The 17,046-nt window shown below is 39.7% G+C and overlaps 1 protein-coding gene across 5 annotated transcripts in view; it reads right to left on the reverse strand.

Annotated features, from left to right (window-relative positions):
• Positions 1-3,604: 3,604 nt before the first annotated feature.
• adat1 (adenosine deaminase tRNA specific 1) overlaps positions 3,605-17,046 on the reverse strand; it is a 58,728-nt gene continuing 45,286 nt past the window's right edge. For 3 of the 5 annotated variants that reach the window (XM_063067090.1, XM_063067091.1, XM_063067089.1), the window contains one exon: positions 3,606-4,402. In XM_063067090.1, coding sequence (XP_062923160.1) covers positions 4,270-4,402 — 133 coding nt within the window. In that variant the 3' untranslated portion in view covers positions 3,606-4,269. Of the gene's footprint in view, positions 4,403-16,771; positions 16,890-17,046 lie in introns of those variants that run through there. The other 2 variants (XM_063067092.1, XM_063067093.1) reach the window with 2 other exon arrangements.

Here is a 17,046-nt window from a genome sequence, read left to right on the forward strand (position 1 = left end):
GTTGTGAACTCAACCAGCTCCATCATGGGCAGAACTCTCCCCATCGCCAAGACATCTTCAAGAGATAGTGCCTGAAGAATGTGGCATCCATCACCAAGGACACTCGCCATTTGGGAATGCCCTCTTATCATTACTGCCATCAGGGAGGAGGCACAAAAACGTGAAGATCCACACTCAATGATTCAGAAATAGCTTCTTCCCAAGAGCCATCAGATTTGTGAATGGTCAATAAACACTAATTTGTTATTCTGTTTTTTTTGCACACTTTTTATACATTGTAATAAAATCACTATAACAAAAATTTTACATCTTTGCACTGTACTGCTGCTGCAAAAGAACAAAAGAATCATACAGGTCAGTGATGATAAACCAGGTTCTCATTCTTTGATGTTGACATGTATCAGTACTTCTGGCTGATTCTCTTTACCAGCACCACTCTGTCCTCCAGATATCCTCACCCTATCCTTTGCCTTGACATCAAGGGGGCAAAACCAAACAACTTCCCCTTGCTTCACTGAGTTCCCTTGCTCAACGTTCAGTAGAAATGACAATGATAGTGCAATCTCACATGACTGGAATTAAATCAGCCTTTTACAAATACCCTTGCTCTCTCAGTTCACATTCTTCACACAAGGTAGAAACTCCACCATTGCGATGCATGTTTCCAGCTATTTAATTGCAACATTGACAAGTAGCTTGTTCACTAACACCGTAAATAAAATCATGAAGTCCAAGAACATTTAACAGTGGTACTGAACTAAATTTACAAATTAGTATCCTCACAAAGTTCTTGTTTTTTAGACTAAGTAGAAATTCAACTCCGAAGAAACAGCCTTTAGCGATCAGAGGTAACCAACCATACAGATGAATAGAGGAGAAAGGAAGACACAAGAGTCAAGGCTTTTCATCTTGGGTCCTTCACTCCTTCTTTCCCCAAATCCAAAATAAATTCAAAGGCAAGCTGCAATAGACAATCATTATCAACTAATAAAAATGCACCATAATTTCCTTTTTCTTTATAATCTCCAGCTCAGAAATGGCTAAAACCACAAATTATAATATTATAAGTGAGGTAGTAATTACTTATAAAGATTAAGATACTTTTAATTCCAAAAGTGAATTGTTAATATCAAACTTACTTGTCCAAGGTCTTAAAATGTTACAGTATTTATAAATCCTAAGCTTCTTATGGGATAGCAGGGAGGGAATAAGTGCACATTGTATCAAATTGCAGTGTGATACAAATACTTCCATGCAAGTGTTAAAATGATATCTTCCTTTTGTACTTCTGTGATCCAGACTGGACTATTTAATCAAAGGCAAGTTTTAAATTTAATGGCTTTCAGACAGATTATTCCGTTAAGTTTTGTGAATGAGTGCAAATTTGTAAAATATATCCTCCACCTCATAATATTGCTGAAATAATGGTGGATGTACTCAAGAGATCAAGCAATCTCAATGACGGAGTTAAGATTTATGTTCCTGACCTTTGAAGCATTTACTCTTGTTTCACCCTGCATTGATATTGCCTAACCTATGCCAGCCCTTGTTTCCATTTCCCATTTCGAACTTCTGAGATACTCCCTATCTGATGAACAAGAGCAGAAATTTAGCAGGGAACACAAGTTCATAGAATGAAAGGAAGTGAGACAGACTGAACATTGCTCATTGTTTCCAAAATGGAACTGTCCCTATTTTTTTTGAATATTGTAACAGGATACTCATGATTTTTTTTTTGTTTTGACAGTTTCCACAATTCAGATGCTTAAATCTGAAATTTTATTTCAGCAATCTCCATGAGCACGCTTCCAGGGCTTGTAATGATCAGTCCTTGAAAAGTCAAGTTGAAGAAAATTTCCAGTACTGTATATCTGACAAACACGTCTAGCTTTCGATCCTCCTGTGTGCAGCATGATTTTGTGCAAGAAAACTTTACTCCAAGCAAATTTTGTTTTTATATATACAGGTCTTCACCAGGTTACAACAGGGTTCCATTCATGAGAACTGTTTGTAACCTAAACAGTATGCAAGTTGGAAATGAGACCAGCCAGTAATACACTTAAATAAAAACGGAACCCGGCAAAGGCAACAAGTCGCTAAATCAGGGTTCTTATCACTCACTTTCTGATATTGCCACAAACCATTCCCAATCAGAAGAAAATGTATGTAACCTTGCAGCAGTTGGTAAATCTATTCTGTCAGTACCTGAAATGTTCATTCAAATACACAAGCCATACACAAGTTAGGCAGCCATAATTTGGTGAGGACCTGTACTGTACATGGCATATCAGATTTTAAGTAATGATTCTGAACCAAATTTGCAGATGTAGATATTTTGCACCATCTTATATTAAGAGAGTATTTGATATTCATCCAGCAGTTAATGTAGTGAGTACAAGTCTCTATGAGAAACCTTAACTTTGTTTTCTAAAGTAAAGACTTTTGTGTTTTTAGGGCAACCCAGTATAATTGTTACAAATTGATGCCAACAATGTTCATTTCTGGAAATATTATGCATTAAATATGTATTGTTGGATCCTGGGTACTGTGGATGAGATTAATCTCTCCATAAACATGAGCATTAAAGTACCACTGAGTAGTGTTTGAAGAGGAACAGAAAAATTCTCAAGTTCTGCCAAACATTTATCATTTCAGGTAACAAAAGAAAATTAAAGTTATGACAACCTATGATAACCAAGCAGTTTACCAAAAGTGGAAAGTGCATTTCTAAAGTATATTACACTACTTCTCTACAGAGACCATATCTCCTCACACAGTACTGATTGATTATACTTAGTCTCTCAAATCTGAACACTCATGGTATAAGTGCCCCCAGACTGTGCTGGGAACCTGGTTCAAATCTTGAACTCCACTAGTGTTCTTGCTGCAAATGATTGCTTGGCAATGGAGCGTCTGCCTGTGAGGGCTGGTGTTGTGCCCAATCGGGTGAGCAATGTGGCTACCCACTGCGAAATACAAAATTCAGAGTTGCTGGGTACTTGCAACACCTGCTCTTTCTGTTGTGATACTGTCAAATTCTCCAACTCCTGAGCCTAGAAATTACTCTCTGCTACAAAGCTCAATAGTGGAGAGCTTCAAACACATCTAACACACACAATAAACATCTATGTAACGCGTCAATAAATGGACTGGCTGCTGCCAGTATTCAGTAGTGACCTGCATTCACAGAGTCAGCTAGGTGCAGCATGAACCCCATGTTGTAACACCTGAACAGCTGCACCACTAACCCCAGCTCAATATCGATACCGATAGGTAGCTTTCCACATCAGACTGAAGATGATGCATTACTGCGAGGGTAGCAACCAAGGACGGGGATATGCATCAAATTCTCAGTACATCAGCAGCTACAGGAATGGCAGGGTTTGCACCAGCACAATCAGTGATAAGTCTCTCCACATATAATGCTATATCACTCCTCTTTGGTACCAATTCCACTGGAGCTCTCATGCTTCAGAAATACTTCCTAACCACTAAGTGAGGTACCAGTGTATTAACTGGAAAGTGCACTGGAATATCCTGAGGAGAGAACAGTCACTACACAAATGCAAAATTCTTTCATTTATGGGTAGCAAGTCAAAATTACCATGTGAGAGACTACTTCTGTTAATTATCCCAATACACTATTTCACGTATCTTTGCAATACATTCCAATGTGCTTGAAAATGAAAAAAAAATGAAGCTCAAAATACTTACATGCAAAGATGTTTATTTATGAAGTATGGGAAAGTGCTTTTGAAGTAAGTTATTAACCGTAGGCATATAGTTTCTTTACTATGCCTTTTCTTAAAAAGTGTTCCATACTTTGCAAAACGAACACACTAGAAAGTCATACTTGGGAGAGTTGTTTATAATACAATATGGCCAAAGAAAGAGGTTAACAAGTATGGATTATTAGCAGAGAAAGAAATAAATCTAAAATTATACACACAAAGAATTAGGTTCCTAATGCTACAAACCAAATAAAAATATAAAAAGGTATCTAACTTGCACTACTATTCCAAGCTATTAAATACCAATAACACAATTCTGGTAAATTACTAGAATTGGAGGCCAACAAATTTCCCTTTTAGTTTCAATCTAGGAATAGTCAACAATCAGTTTAATTAAAAGCTAACAGTTAAAAAAAAATTGCTCATACATGTTTTATCCCTGAAAGATTTCAAAGGCAAAGATAAAAAAAATCTGCTGTGACCATCCACGTGGCAGAAAAGGCAATTATCTTTGTCATGTTACTGTATTGTTTGCTACCTAATAAAATTGCAGCAAGTCCCTTGGGGTTCTGATCCACGTTACAAATGCTTGCTTCAGTACTTCATTCCATGCTTGTTGGTAATTTGCTGCAGCTTCCTTGAATTCCCAGTAAGTTTTTAGTTTAACGTTTCTGTAAGAGCAATGTAATAATGAGTAAGAGAATAATCATGGTTATGAATAATGAAATACTAAAAACAGGAACCTAATATGATAAAAGCTTCACAAAATAAAATTTAAAATAACAATTCTTCTCTTTATTCCCTGGTTATATTTTCATACAGTTGTTCTTAGTCAACAGTTGTTTTTAATGCCACAAGTCACAGACACCTTTTCTACATCAGCAACCTGCAATTTGTGGTAACTATAGTACCAAGTAGATATTGCACATGCCATGCTATCAATATCATTTGTTTTCTTTTTGGTGAACAACTTCAGAGTACTGCTTCATTGTACATGGCATACTTCTACAGCATCATAATTAAAGATTTGTCATTTGTTTGAATTCTAAAGCAATGCAAATGGAGAAAATCCAATTTGTACATTGCTCAAATTTGAAAACAATGAATACAATTTCACCAAACACTGCATAATTACTGAAGATACTGGGAGATTTTCTCTATGTTAGGGATAGAGTGGGCAGTATAGTGATGCAGAATTAGTGCCACTATCACTTGCCACCATCTCCTAACCCCATTCCCCCCCCCACCTGGTGCTACCTGCCTGTCCACTTACACCATTCCTCAGTTCACCAATCAGCTAAGTTCCTATCCTACCACTCTTTAGCCAGAGAGTGGCAGACCTGTGGAATTCTTTGCCACAGGCAGCTGTGGAGGTCAAGTCCTTATGTATATTTAAGGCAGAAGTTGATAGAGTCTTGATTGGTCAGGGTGCGAAGGGATATGGGGAGAAGGCAGGAGATTGGGATGAGAGGAAAATTGGATCAGCCATGATGAAATGGGGGAGCAGACTCGATGGGCCAAATAGTCTAACTCTGCTCCTATATCTTATGGTCACTCCCCCTCTCCTCTTCTTACTAGTCATTTGCCCTCTCCACACTCAGTCTGGATGCAGGGTTCGACCCAAAATGTTGACACTGATTCCTCAGATACTAGCCAACCACCGAGATCCTTCAGCAGATTGTTTGTTGCTCCAGATATCAGAATCAGCAGACTTTTGTATTCCAGTCTGGGGTTACCTGTACACTCTGCAGAGTACCCCTGTGGCCTTAAGAACATGTTTGGATACCGTTGTGGGCAGGAGAACAACCTAGCAGGGTAAAGCCAGAGCGAGAAGGTCATCAGGGAAGGGCAAGAAGGTGAGTGCAGTGGCTATAAGTGAGTCAGTAGTTAGTGGAACAGACAGGAAATTCTGTGGACGTGAAAGAGACTCCCGGATAGTATGTTGACTCCGAGGTGCCAAGGTCAGGGACATCTCAGATTGGGTCCACAGCATTCATCAGAGGGAGGAACAGTGAGCAGAAGTCATGGTACATATTAGGAACATAGAAAACCCACAGCACAATACAGGCCCTTCAGCCCACAATGCTGTGCCAAATATGTACTTACTTTAGAAATTAATTAGGGTTACCCATAGCCCTCTATTTTTCTAAACCATGTACCTATCCAGGAGCCTCTTAAAAGACCCCATCGTACCCACCTCCACCACCGTCGCTGGCAGCCTATTCCACACACTCACCACTCTCTTCGTAAAAAACTTATCCCTGACATCCCCTCTGTACCTACTTCCAAGCACCTTAAAACTGTGCTCTCTCATGTTAGCCATTTCAGCTGTGGGAAAAAGCCTCTGACTATTCACAAGATCAATGTCTTTCATCATCTCATACACCTCTCATCCTCTGTCACTCCAAGGAGAAAAGGCCAAATTCTATTGGTACCAACAAAAAAAGGGATGAGATCCTGAAGAGGGAATATAGGGAGTTATGAAGCTAAAAAGCAGGACCTCAAGGGTGGAAATCTCTGGATTGCTGCCTGTGCCACGTGCTAGTGAGGTTAAGGATATAGTATGCCTGGAATGTGTGGTTGAAAAATAGGTCCAGGTGAGTGGGGTTTCAGTCTTGTAGATCACTGGGACCTTTTCTGGGGAAGTATGACCTGTAGAAAAGTGATGGGTTATACCTGATCTTAAGAATGACGAAAGTCCTTGTGGGCAGATTTGCTAGAGCTGTTGGGAGGGTTTAAACTAGGTTGGCAGGAGGATGGGAACCAGAGTGATAGGTCAGATGATGAAACAGTTGGTGTAAAGGTAGATGCAATATATAGGGAGACTGTGAGAAAGAATAGGCAGTGGATAGGGCATAAGCTGTCAGTTGGATGGATTGAAGTGTGTTTAATGTGAGAAGTATGAGGAAAATGGATAATGAAATTAGGGCTCTGTGGTGGAATGAATCAGATTTGATCAGGGAGCTTAAGGGAGAGTAACTCTTGGGAGACAGTGATCATAATATGAGAGAAGATAAGAGCAAAGATGTGATGTTGAGGCTTTATAAACATTGTTCAGACTGCCCTTGGAGTATTGTCAGCAGTTTTGGGCCCCCTATCTGAGAAAAGATGCACTGGCATTGGAGAGGGTCCAGAGAAGTTAATGAGAATTATCCCAAGAATTAAAGGGTTAATGTATAGGAATGCTTGATGGCTCTGGGCCTGTACTCGCTGGAGTTTAGAAGAATGAGAGAGGATCTCATTGAAATCTATCAAATATTGAAAGGCCTAGATAGAGAGGATGTGAAGAGGAAGTTTCCAGTAGTGGGCAAGTCTAGAACCGGAGGGCACAGCCTCAGAATAGAGATGAGAAGGAATTTCTTTTAGTCAGAGGGTGGTGAATCTGTGAAATTCATTGCCATGGATGGCTGTGGAGGCCAAGTTATTTAGCATATTTAAAGCAGAGGCTGATAGATTCTTGGTTAGTTAAGGCGTCAAAGGTTACAAGGAGAAAGCAGAATGAGGTGACAGGGATGATAAATCAGCAATGATGGAATGGTGGAAGAGACTCGATGGGCCAAATGGCCTAATTCTGCTGCTATGGTCAGTGACTAATGGTGCTCCACAGGGATCCATCTGTTCTGAGATCGCTACTCTTTGTGATTTTTATAAATGACCTGATGAAGAAATTAAAAAGGTGGGTTAAGAAGTTTGCAGATGATATTAAGGTTGTTGGTGGTGTGGATAATGTAAAAAGTTAACATAGGTTACAATGGGACATTCCCAGGATACAGAGCAGGGATGAGAAGTAGCAAGTGGAGAAAAGTGTGAAGTGATACACTTTGGAAGGTCAAAACTTGTTGGCAGAGTAAATGGTCAAAGGCAAGATTCTTTGCAGTGTGGAGAAACAGAAGGACCTTGGGGTACAAATCCACACATACCTCAGAGTTGCCTTCAAGTTGAGAGAGTGATCAAAAAGGTACATGCTATGCTGACCTTCGTTAGTTGGGGGATTAAGTTCAAGAGCCATGAGGTAATTTTGCAGCTCTAGTGAACTCTGGTTAGAGCACACTTGGAGTAATGTGTTCAGTTCTGATCACTTCATTATAGGTAGGATGTGGAAGCTTTTGATAGAGTGCAGAGATTTACCAGCTTGCTGCCTGGGTTACAGAATATATCTGATGAGAAAAGATTGAGTGAGGTAGGGCTTTTCTCTTTGTAGTGAAAGAGAATGACAGCAGACTTAATAGATATATTGGACAGCCAGGGTGACATTTACTAACACAAGAGGACATACTTTTGAGGTGAATGGGAGAAAGTATAGAGGGGATGTCATTGTTGGATTTTTTAAAAATATATACAAGAGTGGTAAGTGCATGGAATACATTCCCTAGATGGTGATAGTGGCACACAGAGTGGAGACATTTGTGAGACTTTTAGATAGGCACATGGATGAAAGAAAAATGGAGGGCTATGAGGGACAGAACAGTTAGATGGATCTTGGAGAAGGTTAAAACACTGGCACAACATAATGGGTTGAAGGGCCTGTACTGTGCTGTATTGCTTTAAGTTTTATGTCTCCGTACAACAATCACAATGCAGTTGAAAGGTTATGCTGTGGATAAAAGCTTTTCCAGGACCCTAAATCCATAAGACATAGGAGCAGAATTAGGCCATTCAGCACATCAAATCTGTTCTGCCATTTGATCATGGCAGATTTATTTTCCCTTTCAATCCCATTCTTCTCCCTTCTCCCTATAATCTTTGACATCCTTACTAAGCAAGAGCCTATCACACTCCGCTTTAAATCTACCCAATGACTTAACCTCCCCAGTCGTTTGTGGCAATGAATTCCACAGATCCACCACCCTCTGGCTACAGAATCTAACTAAGTACATCTGTTTGGTATAAAAATCTACTACAAGCTGCACTCAACATACTTTATTTTCACTCTTAATTGAATTCAGCACTGAGTGAAAAATAAGCCAAATACACTCCACATGTTGGCCAATTTGAATTATTAGGCTCAGTATCAGGACACCAAACTTACTTGAGTCTGGGAATAAACAGCTTGTCTTTTCAAACTGAAACAGCTGCAAAACATTTACCTTTTGTATCGGCTCCAGTGTGACAACATTAAAAATAGATTTGTTTCTGTGCTTAAACATACGACCATGCAGTGACCAATAAAATTCTGTGAGGCAACATCATATGATACACATTACCTCAAACTTTCAAAATTCTGTGTAATTAGAAACATACAGTGAAGCCTTCTTATTTAAAGGCATGCAATAAGTAAAGGCAGCAGTGTTCCAGCCCCCAACTGCTGTAAATCCTGCATATTCAGAAATCAAGAATATGTTTACTTAATAATTATTTACAGAACATGGGCACTATGGGCAATGCCAATACCATTACGCATCCAAAACTACCCTTAAAAAGGCGGTAGGGAAGTCACTTTCTCGAACCACTGCAATCTTTCTGGTGATAGTGCCCATGACATATTATCGGTTAGAGAGTTCCAAATTTGGATATAGTGACAATGAAAGATTGGCAGTGTGTTTCCATTTCAGAATATCATGTGAGTTGGAGGGAAATTTGATAACGTTCTTAATTATCTCAGGGTTAGGTGGTTCTATCAGAGGAGCAAAGGCACTAACTGTGGGCATTTAGTAGTTGGCATACAGTTAATGCATCGATAGTGAGGGAGTGAATGTTTGGGGGCGGGGGGTGGAAGGGCTCAATCAAGCAGACCTAATTCTATATGATTCTGAGCTTCTTTGAGTGTTATCAGATGCAGTCATCCAGATAATATTCCATCGTACTCCTGATATCTAGCTTGTTGAGGATGAAAAGGCTTTGGGAAATTAGACAGTGCTTCACATAGTAGGACACCCAGCCTCAGACGAACTCTTTAAGCTATGGTATTTATGTATCCGATCCAAATGAGTTCCTGGTCAATGGTGATCCTAGGAAGTTGGAGGAGAACTCTGACATAGTTGTACCTTTGAATAAGGTGTGGAAGAGCTTAGGTCCTATTAGTTGGTTGGCATATGTTGCAAATCTCATGTCCAAATGTCATTTAGGTTGTCAGGGAGAAGCAGGTTCGTGAGTTCCATAAGTGAGACAGAAGACACTAATTACAAGTAAGCACATTAACCATTTATTTTACAGACAAACAGTGAAACACTTGAGATCAAACATCAGTGTCAAACAAGTACTCATCGAAGCCACTCTTAAGTTACAAAAACTATGTCACTAAACATTCAGTAATACTTCAAACTCAACAGGTACTTTGTTAAGTCTCCCCAAATTACACAACTACTGAACTAAACATTCAACAAACAGGTACATAGCTATGTGTGCGTGCAGATCCTCATATATCTATAGCACGCTTTTCCAGTGGTCCTTCAGCACTGATCGCAACCTCAGTGTGAAGATGAGCCCCTGGAGACAGAGAGTGAGTCTCTTGCACGTGCTGCTCTTATACCCCCGAGGCGCCCGGAACGGGAAAACAATAGGGAAAGAGCTGCTGCATTAGGCCAATCAACGACTGGGATAGCGGAAGGACTTTCTATTGGCAAGTAAATTAACACTTCACATTACATGGCCTGAACATTTTCCATTTCGTGTTGACTGTGAAAGGAATTGTACAATCGGCAGCAAACATCCCTACTTCTGATCTTATGAGGTGGAAGGAAAATCATGGTTTAAGTAGCTGAAGAAACCTCACTAACCTGAGGAATCCTTGCAGCAATATCCTGCAGCTAAGATGATGAACTCCAATAAACACCTTCTTCTGTGCGGATAACCCTAACTAATAGACTATTTCATGACTGATTCCAACTAGCTTCAGCTTTATCAGATGCAGCAATATTATCCTCATGCAAGGACAATTACATTATTGAACTCTGGAAGTTAGGTTTGGACACATTTGGACAAACACTGCAAAGAGGTCTGTACCTGAATAGTCTTGGCAAAACAATTCTGTTGATGGCCATAATACAATTTCAACTAGCTTAATAAAAAGAATGAGTGATTGATGGGATCTTTCTTGTAGTATGGCTGATAATTGAAATAATGAGTGCATGGAAAATATTGCTCATATAGAAACATGGACAAAACTGACATGCAATCAATTTAGTAGAAAATGTACTTATCTACTTGGTTATACTTTTTAGGCAAATTTTTCTGAAAACTGCAAGGAATAGAGTATTTGTTCAGTAACATGACTGTATATGATAGATGATCTGAGTAAACTGCAAGACATAAAGAACGCTTGCTATCTGGAACCAAAATGGGCATGTTCATTTTGTAGAGAAATATTGACACATTCAAGTGATTGATGCAAGAAAATACTTCTAAAAATTGCACATACAAGCTAACAATTTTGTTGCAATACTCCAGAACTTCAACTAAAAGAGTTTATTGAAATGTTGAAGGGCAACTCAAATACCAGCCTCAAATTACATTCTCACACTACATTGGATCAATTTCAACCACTCACTTAAATGAGCAGCCTCCAATTTAAATTACAGGTGTTTCTAATTCATTCCTAAAAGAATTCATTATCTTGCTTTATTTAGCACCATTCACTGAGAAATATCCTTTCTCACAGAGGCACAGTGAATGCTGAACATCACTGAAATAGTCAGAGATGAGCAACGGAGGATTAAAATAACTTTTAAAGGCAAAGTAGGAGGAAGATGAAGGGATTTAGCAGAATTGAAAAGTGGAAGAAGAAACAGATTAAGATGGCAAAAGAAAAAGTCATGAGATCAGAACTAGAAAATCAAGTGGTTGGTTTACAATATAATGAATGTATTGTACATTAGGTTTAAAACTAGTTGATGAACAGTATCCTCAAAAAGACTGAAATATATGAATAATGAACTAAAAATATATTAGATGATTAGGATATTATGGTCAGGAAGAAACTGTACAAAAGAAAATCCGATGTTGAAATGTTTAACAAAAGATTTTGGCAGAACTCTAAAAGCAGCAAGCTGTAACTCTGCCTATGAGTAAGGGCATACAACTTCCTCAGGACAAGATGAACACACTTTGCTAGCTGGAAGACAAATAAGGGAAAGGGAAATTCTGGAACAAATTTCTTTGTAGATACACAGCACTTGAAAATGTACTTGCCTGAAGGAATTGCATAAAAATTCTAAGGCCACAGTGTCAAAAATGAAAAAAGTCATGATCACATTTGCAAACCATAGAATCATTGACCGTGACCTCTGTTAGTTCAGTAACAAGGTGAGGCAAATTAGACACAAATGGGTCATTGGGATGCTAATGGGCTCCTCAAAATAGGAAATATAAGCTCTCAGGTAGGCAGCTAACCAGGCAATGGAGACATTACGCTAACCTTGGCATAACATCTTGATCAACTCGAGCAGACCTGCAAAACATTCACTACAGCCACTGCATTATAATTTAGCCCTTTGTTTTTGTGATCTGCTAAAAAAGTTAAAAATTTACAAAAACTGCTTTGGCAAGAATTAACGTGTGTCAAATGTGAGTCATCCCACAGTTGATGGACTGGATTGTAAAGCATTGACAATGATCTTGGAAGTTACAAAACTGTATTGACAATTTTGGATAGGATCACAGCCTGGATTCAATTATGGACCAAGTATATCAGGGATGAACCAAGGGTAACTACCCTGAACACCACAACTAATTTAGTAGCAAGAGGTATCAATGGGAAAACACTCCCATAGTTAGATTGCTGCCTCACACAAAACAAATGGTGGTGCTTGCCAGAGGCCCTAAGGAGATCACTACAGAGATTACGTAGTGCACAAGTAGAACTATTTTAAGCAGCTTCATCAAGATCTTCCTTCCATTATGAGGTTGGAAGTGAGATAGAACATGACAATACAGGCCCTTTGGCCCACAATGTTGTGCCAATCTTTAAACCTACTCCAAGACCAATCTAATACTTCCTTCCTGTATAGCCCTCCATTTTTCATTCATCCACGTGCCTAAGAGTTTCATGTATTTGCATCTACACATCCTCAGCACCCACCCTCACTCTGTGCAAAAGTCTGCCGCTGACATCTCTATACTTTACTTCAATCAGCTTAAAATTATGCCCCCTCATATTAGCCATTTACACCCTGGAAAAATGGAACAGGCTATCCACCCTATCAATGCCCCTTATCATTTTGTACACTTTTGTCAAGTCGCCTTTCATCCTCCTCACCAAAGAGAAAAACCCTAGCTTGCTATGTTTTACGAGTCTGTGGTCTGTGGTGGCCAGTGCTATCATGTTTGCTGTTGTGTGCTGGAGCAGCAGGCTGAGGGTAGCAGACACCAACAGAATCAACAAACTCATTCGTAAGGCCAGTGATGTTGTGGGGATGGAACTGGACTCTCTGACGGTGGTGTCTGAAAAGAGGATGCTGTCTAAGTTGCATGCCATCTTGGTCAATGTCTCCCATCCACTACATAATGTACTGGGAGGGCACAGGAGTACATTCAGCCAGAGACTCATTCCTCCGAGATGCAGCACTGAGCGTCATAGGAAGTCATTCCTACCTGTGGCCATCAAACTTTACAACTCCTCTCTTGGAGGGTCAGACACCCTGAGCCGACAGGCTGGTCCTGGACTTATTTCATAATTTACTGGCATAATTTACATATTGCTATTTAACTATTTATGGTTCTATTACTATTTATTATTTATGGTGCAACTGTAACGAAAACCAATTTCGCCCTGGGATCAATAAAGTATGACTACTACTACTACTACAACAACAACAACAACAGAGAACACAGAAACAGGCCGTTTGGCCCGCAATGTTGAACTGAACTAATGATATTAGTAACCAAACTAATCCCTTCTGCCTACACAGTGACAATATCCTTCCATTTCCTGCAAGTTCATGTGCCATCTAAGAGGATCTTGAAGTGGTTGTAGGCTTCCAGTAAGATGATGGTGCACTTGGGTGCAGCGGACTCTCTGAATCCAACCAATGGTGTGATTGCTTGCACTTTATGTCAACATCACGGTTGCTGTGAGGTCTAGGCTCTCACATTCATGCCTTGGGGTCACCTCTTGCAGCCATAAAGAAAGGTGCCAGAGCTGGCTGTGTGCTACCGGATCCCAGGCTGAGTTGGAGGCTGGCACCTCCCGTTGGTCCTGCCCTCCAGTGTTCGCTTAGTGGGAGACAAGCTGGATTGCCTCCAGTTCATTTGCGGCTGAACTGTGCACAATGTAAGGAACTGCTGTTATCCTACAGCCACATTTCTTGCAGACACTCAGGGACTTGGGCTATATTATTATTTGTAATTTTTCTTGTATCTATGTTTTCTGCTATCATAATTATATATGTTCTATGTGCTGTGTGCAATTGTTGGTTCTGTGTTTTGCACCTTGGCCCCAGAGGAACACAATTTCATTTGGCTGTATTAATGTATATGGTTGAAAGACAATTAAAGTTGAATTTGAAAGCCTCTATCATATTTGCCTCCACCATCACCCTAGGCAGTGCATTTCAGGCACCCACTACTCTCCTTTAAATTTACCCCTGCATAGCTTCTTTGTACTTACCCCTCTCACTTTAAATACATGCCCTCTAATATTAGACATTTCAACTCTGGGAAAAAGATACTGGCTCTATGCATGCCTCTCAATCTTATAGACCTCTACCAGAACCCCTCTTAGCCTCTGCTGCTCCAGAAAAAAAAATCCAATTTTATCCAACCTCTCCTTATAACATGTGACCTCTAATTCAGCCAGCACCCTGGTAAACCTCTTCTGCACCCTCTCCAAACTATCCTTCCCAACAAGAAATGAATGCAATACTTCATATGTGGCCTAACTACAGCTTTATAAAGCTGCAGTGTAACTTCCCAACTCTTGAACTCAGTTCCTTAATTAATAACAACAAGCATGTCATATGCTTTCTTTACTACTTTATCAGTAATATTCTCTTCTCATTGCTGCAATCAGGAAGGTACAGGAGCCTCAGGACTCACACCACCAGGTTCAGGAACAATTATTACCCCTCAACCATCAGGATCTTAAACCAAAGGAGATAACTTCATTTGCCTCATCACTGAAATGTTCCCTAAACCTATGGACTCACTTTCAAGGACTCTTCATCTCATGTTCTCGATAATTATTGCTTCTTAATTTATTATTTCTTTTTGTATTTGGACAGTTAGTCGTCTTTTGCACACTGGTTATACAACAAGTTGTTGTGATCCTTCATTGATTCTATATATACTTTGATAATAAATTTATTTTGAATTTTGAACCTGTTAGCCACTTTCAGGGAGCTATTTAGATGACCCCAAGATCCCTCTGCTCATCAACATTGTTACAGGTCTTGCCATTAAAAGTCTCTTACATTTGATTTCCAAGGTGCAACACTTCACATTTGGCCAGGTTAAACTCCACCTGCCATTTCTCCGTCCAAATCTGGTTCTGATATGTATCCCATTGTATTCTTTGCCAGTCTTCTACACTACCCTCTTATCTTCATATGATCTGCAAACTTCCTAACCCATTCATCTACATTTTCATCCAGGTCCTTTATACATCTCAAAAACAGCAGATGACCTAGAATGGATCCCTGCAGAACATCACTAGTTGCAAACCTCCAGTTAGAATATGTCCCATCGACCACTACCCTCCATCTTTTATAGGCAAGCCAATTCTGAATATAAATGGCCGATTCACTGCGATCCCATGCAGCTTAATCTTCTGGTTGAGCCTCCCACGAAGGACCTTGTCAAACACCTTAAAAAAATCTATGTAGACAACATCCACAGCTCTATCTTCAACAACTGCTTTCAATACCTCTTCAAAAAACTCCAAAGTAGTATGACCTGACTTGTCCTACACAAAGAAATGCTGACAGTCTCCAATTGCTCATAAATTTTATCCTTGAGAATCATCTCCAATAACACCATTAACACGATATTCACTGGACAATCGTTTTCAGGATTACCCCTATTTCCCTTCTTATATAATAGAACAGTATAATAGGACTTTGCCTGTGGTGAGAGAGGGCATGAAGAAGTTGAACAAGGCCCTAGCAATCTAAACTTGCCTTTCCTAATAACCTGGGGTATATGCTATCAGGCTAATGAAGATGAAGACTTATAACTCTTAATGTTGTTTCACAAACTCAACACAACCTCCTTCTTTATCTTGAAATCCCTAACAAATTAGCATGCTCCACACTGATCTTCCTATCCTTCACATCCTTTTCCTTGTTAAGTACTAGTTCTCCTTGGTTCTTTCACTTTAGACCACAATATTAAAACTGCACAAGATTAACAATATTCTATCAGCTATCTTTTCTTTGAGAGTTAGTTTCTAATAAAAGTAAAAGTTATGTCATTTAATTATTCCTGGCCATATCACAAGAGTCTGTTGAAACAAAGAATTTTGTTAATGTTCCATAAAATTTTTTTTTTAAATTGTCATAGTGCCGACACCACCACATACTTAACAGTTCAGATCCAGTCAGAATAAACTTGGATTGCAAACCAATTTGGCATAAAGAATCTAGTGTTTTCCCAGCGTACATGACGAATAAACTCTTCTTGGGCCTCCAGCCGGGTACAAGTATCAATTATAACTGACGTTTCGATGACAAACTCTGCCACCTTCATCAGGGATGATGCCTGGGCATGTCTAATCTGGTGGTATTTATACCCCTGTTGTCCATCCCTCCTGATTGGATAGTCCACAGCCATTTAGGTTTTCACTCTCCTGCCTTGCTTACAATTGAATTCCAGTTCTCTCAGCATTTATTAAAATTCTTTTCCTCCAGTTTTATTTAAATGGCTTCCTTTACCAGGCGTTGAAATTGTGTGCCATCAAAGTCAATCCTATGGCAATTGCAAATGCAGTCATCGATTTCCCTGTCTGGCCGATATACGCTGCTCCGCATTCACAGGGAATCCTGGAAAGACTGGCCAACCTGAGTCCCAGGTCATCTTTGACCCACATAAACTGTGATTTGAGCCTCCTTATGGATTTGTGGATGGTATTAATCTGGTATTTCTTCAGGATCCTGGCAATCCTCCAGAAACTGTAGGAATATAGGGAAGACAGGCAGTAGTGACGGGTTCCTCCTCGTTCTTTGGTTTCTTGGCTTTCCTGTCAGCCGTTTTAAGCGCCTGATTGATTTTCTTCACCTTGTATCCATTCTGTAGGAACATTGTGCATAATCATATTATTTCCTCAGGGAGACCCTCCAGGTCTGAAATAGTTTTCGCATGGTAAATCAAAGTAGAAAGAACCACTCTACTTTGGGCCAATGAATCCTGAAGTATTACCAGGCATCATCCTGATGAAGATGGCAGA

Source organism: Mobula hypostoma, chromosome 14 (assembly GCF_963921235.1).
Source record: "Mobula hypostoma chromosome 14, sMobHyp1.1, whole genome shotgun sequence".
Classification (NCBI taxonomy): Eukaryota; Metazoa; Chordata; class Chondrichthyes; order Myliobatiformes; family Myliobatidae; genus Mobula; species Mobula hypostoma.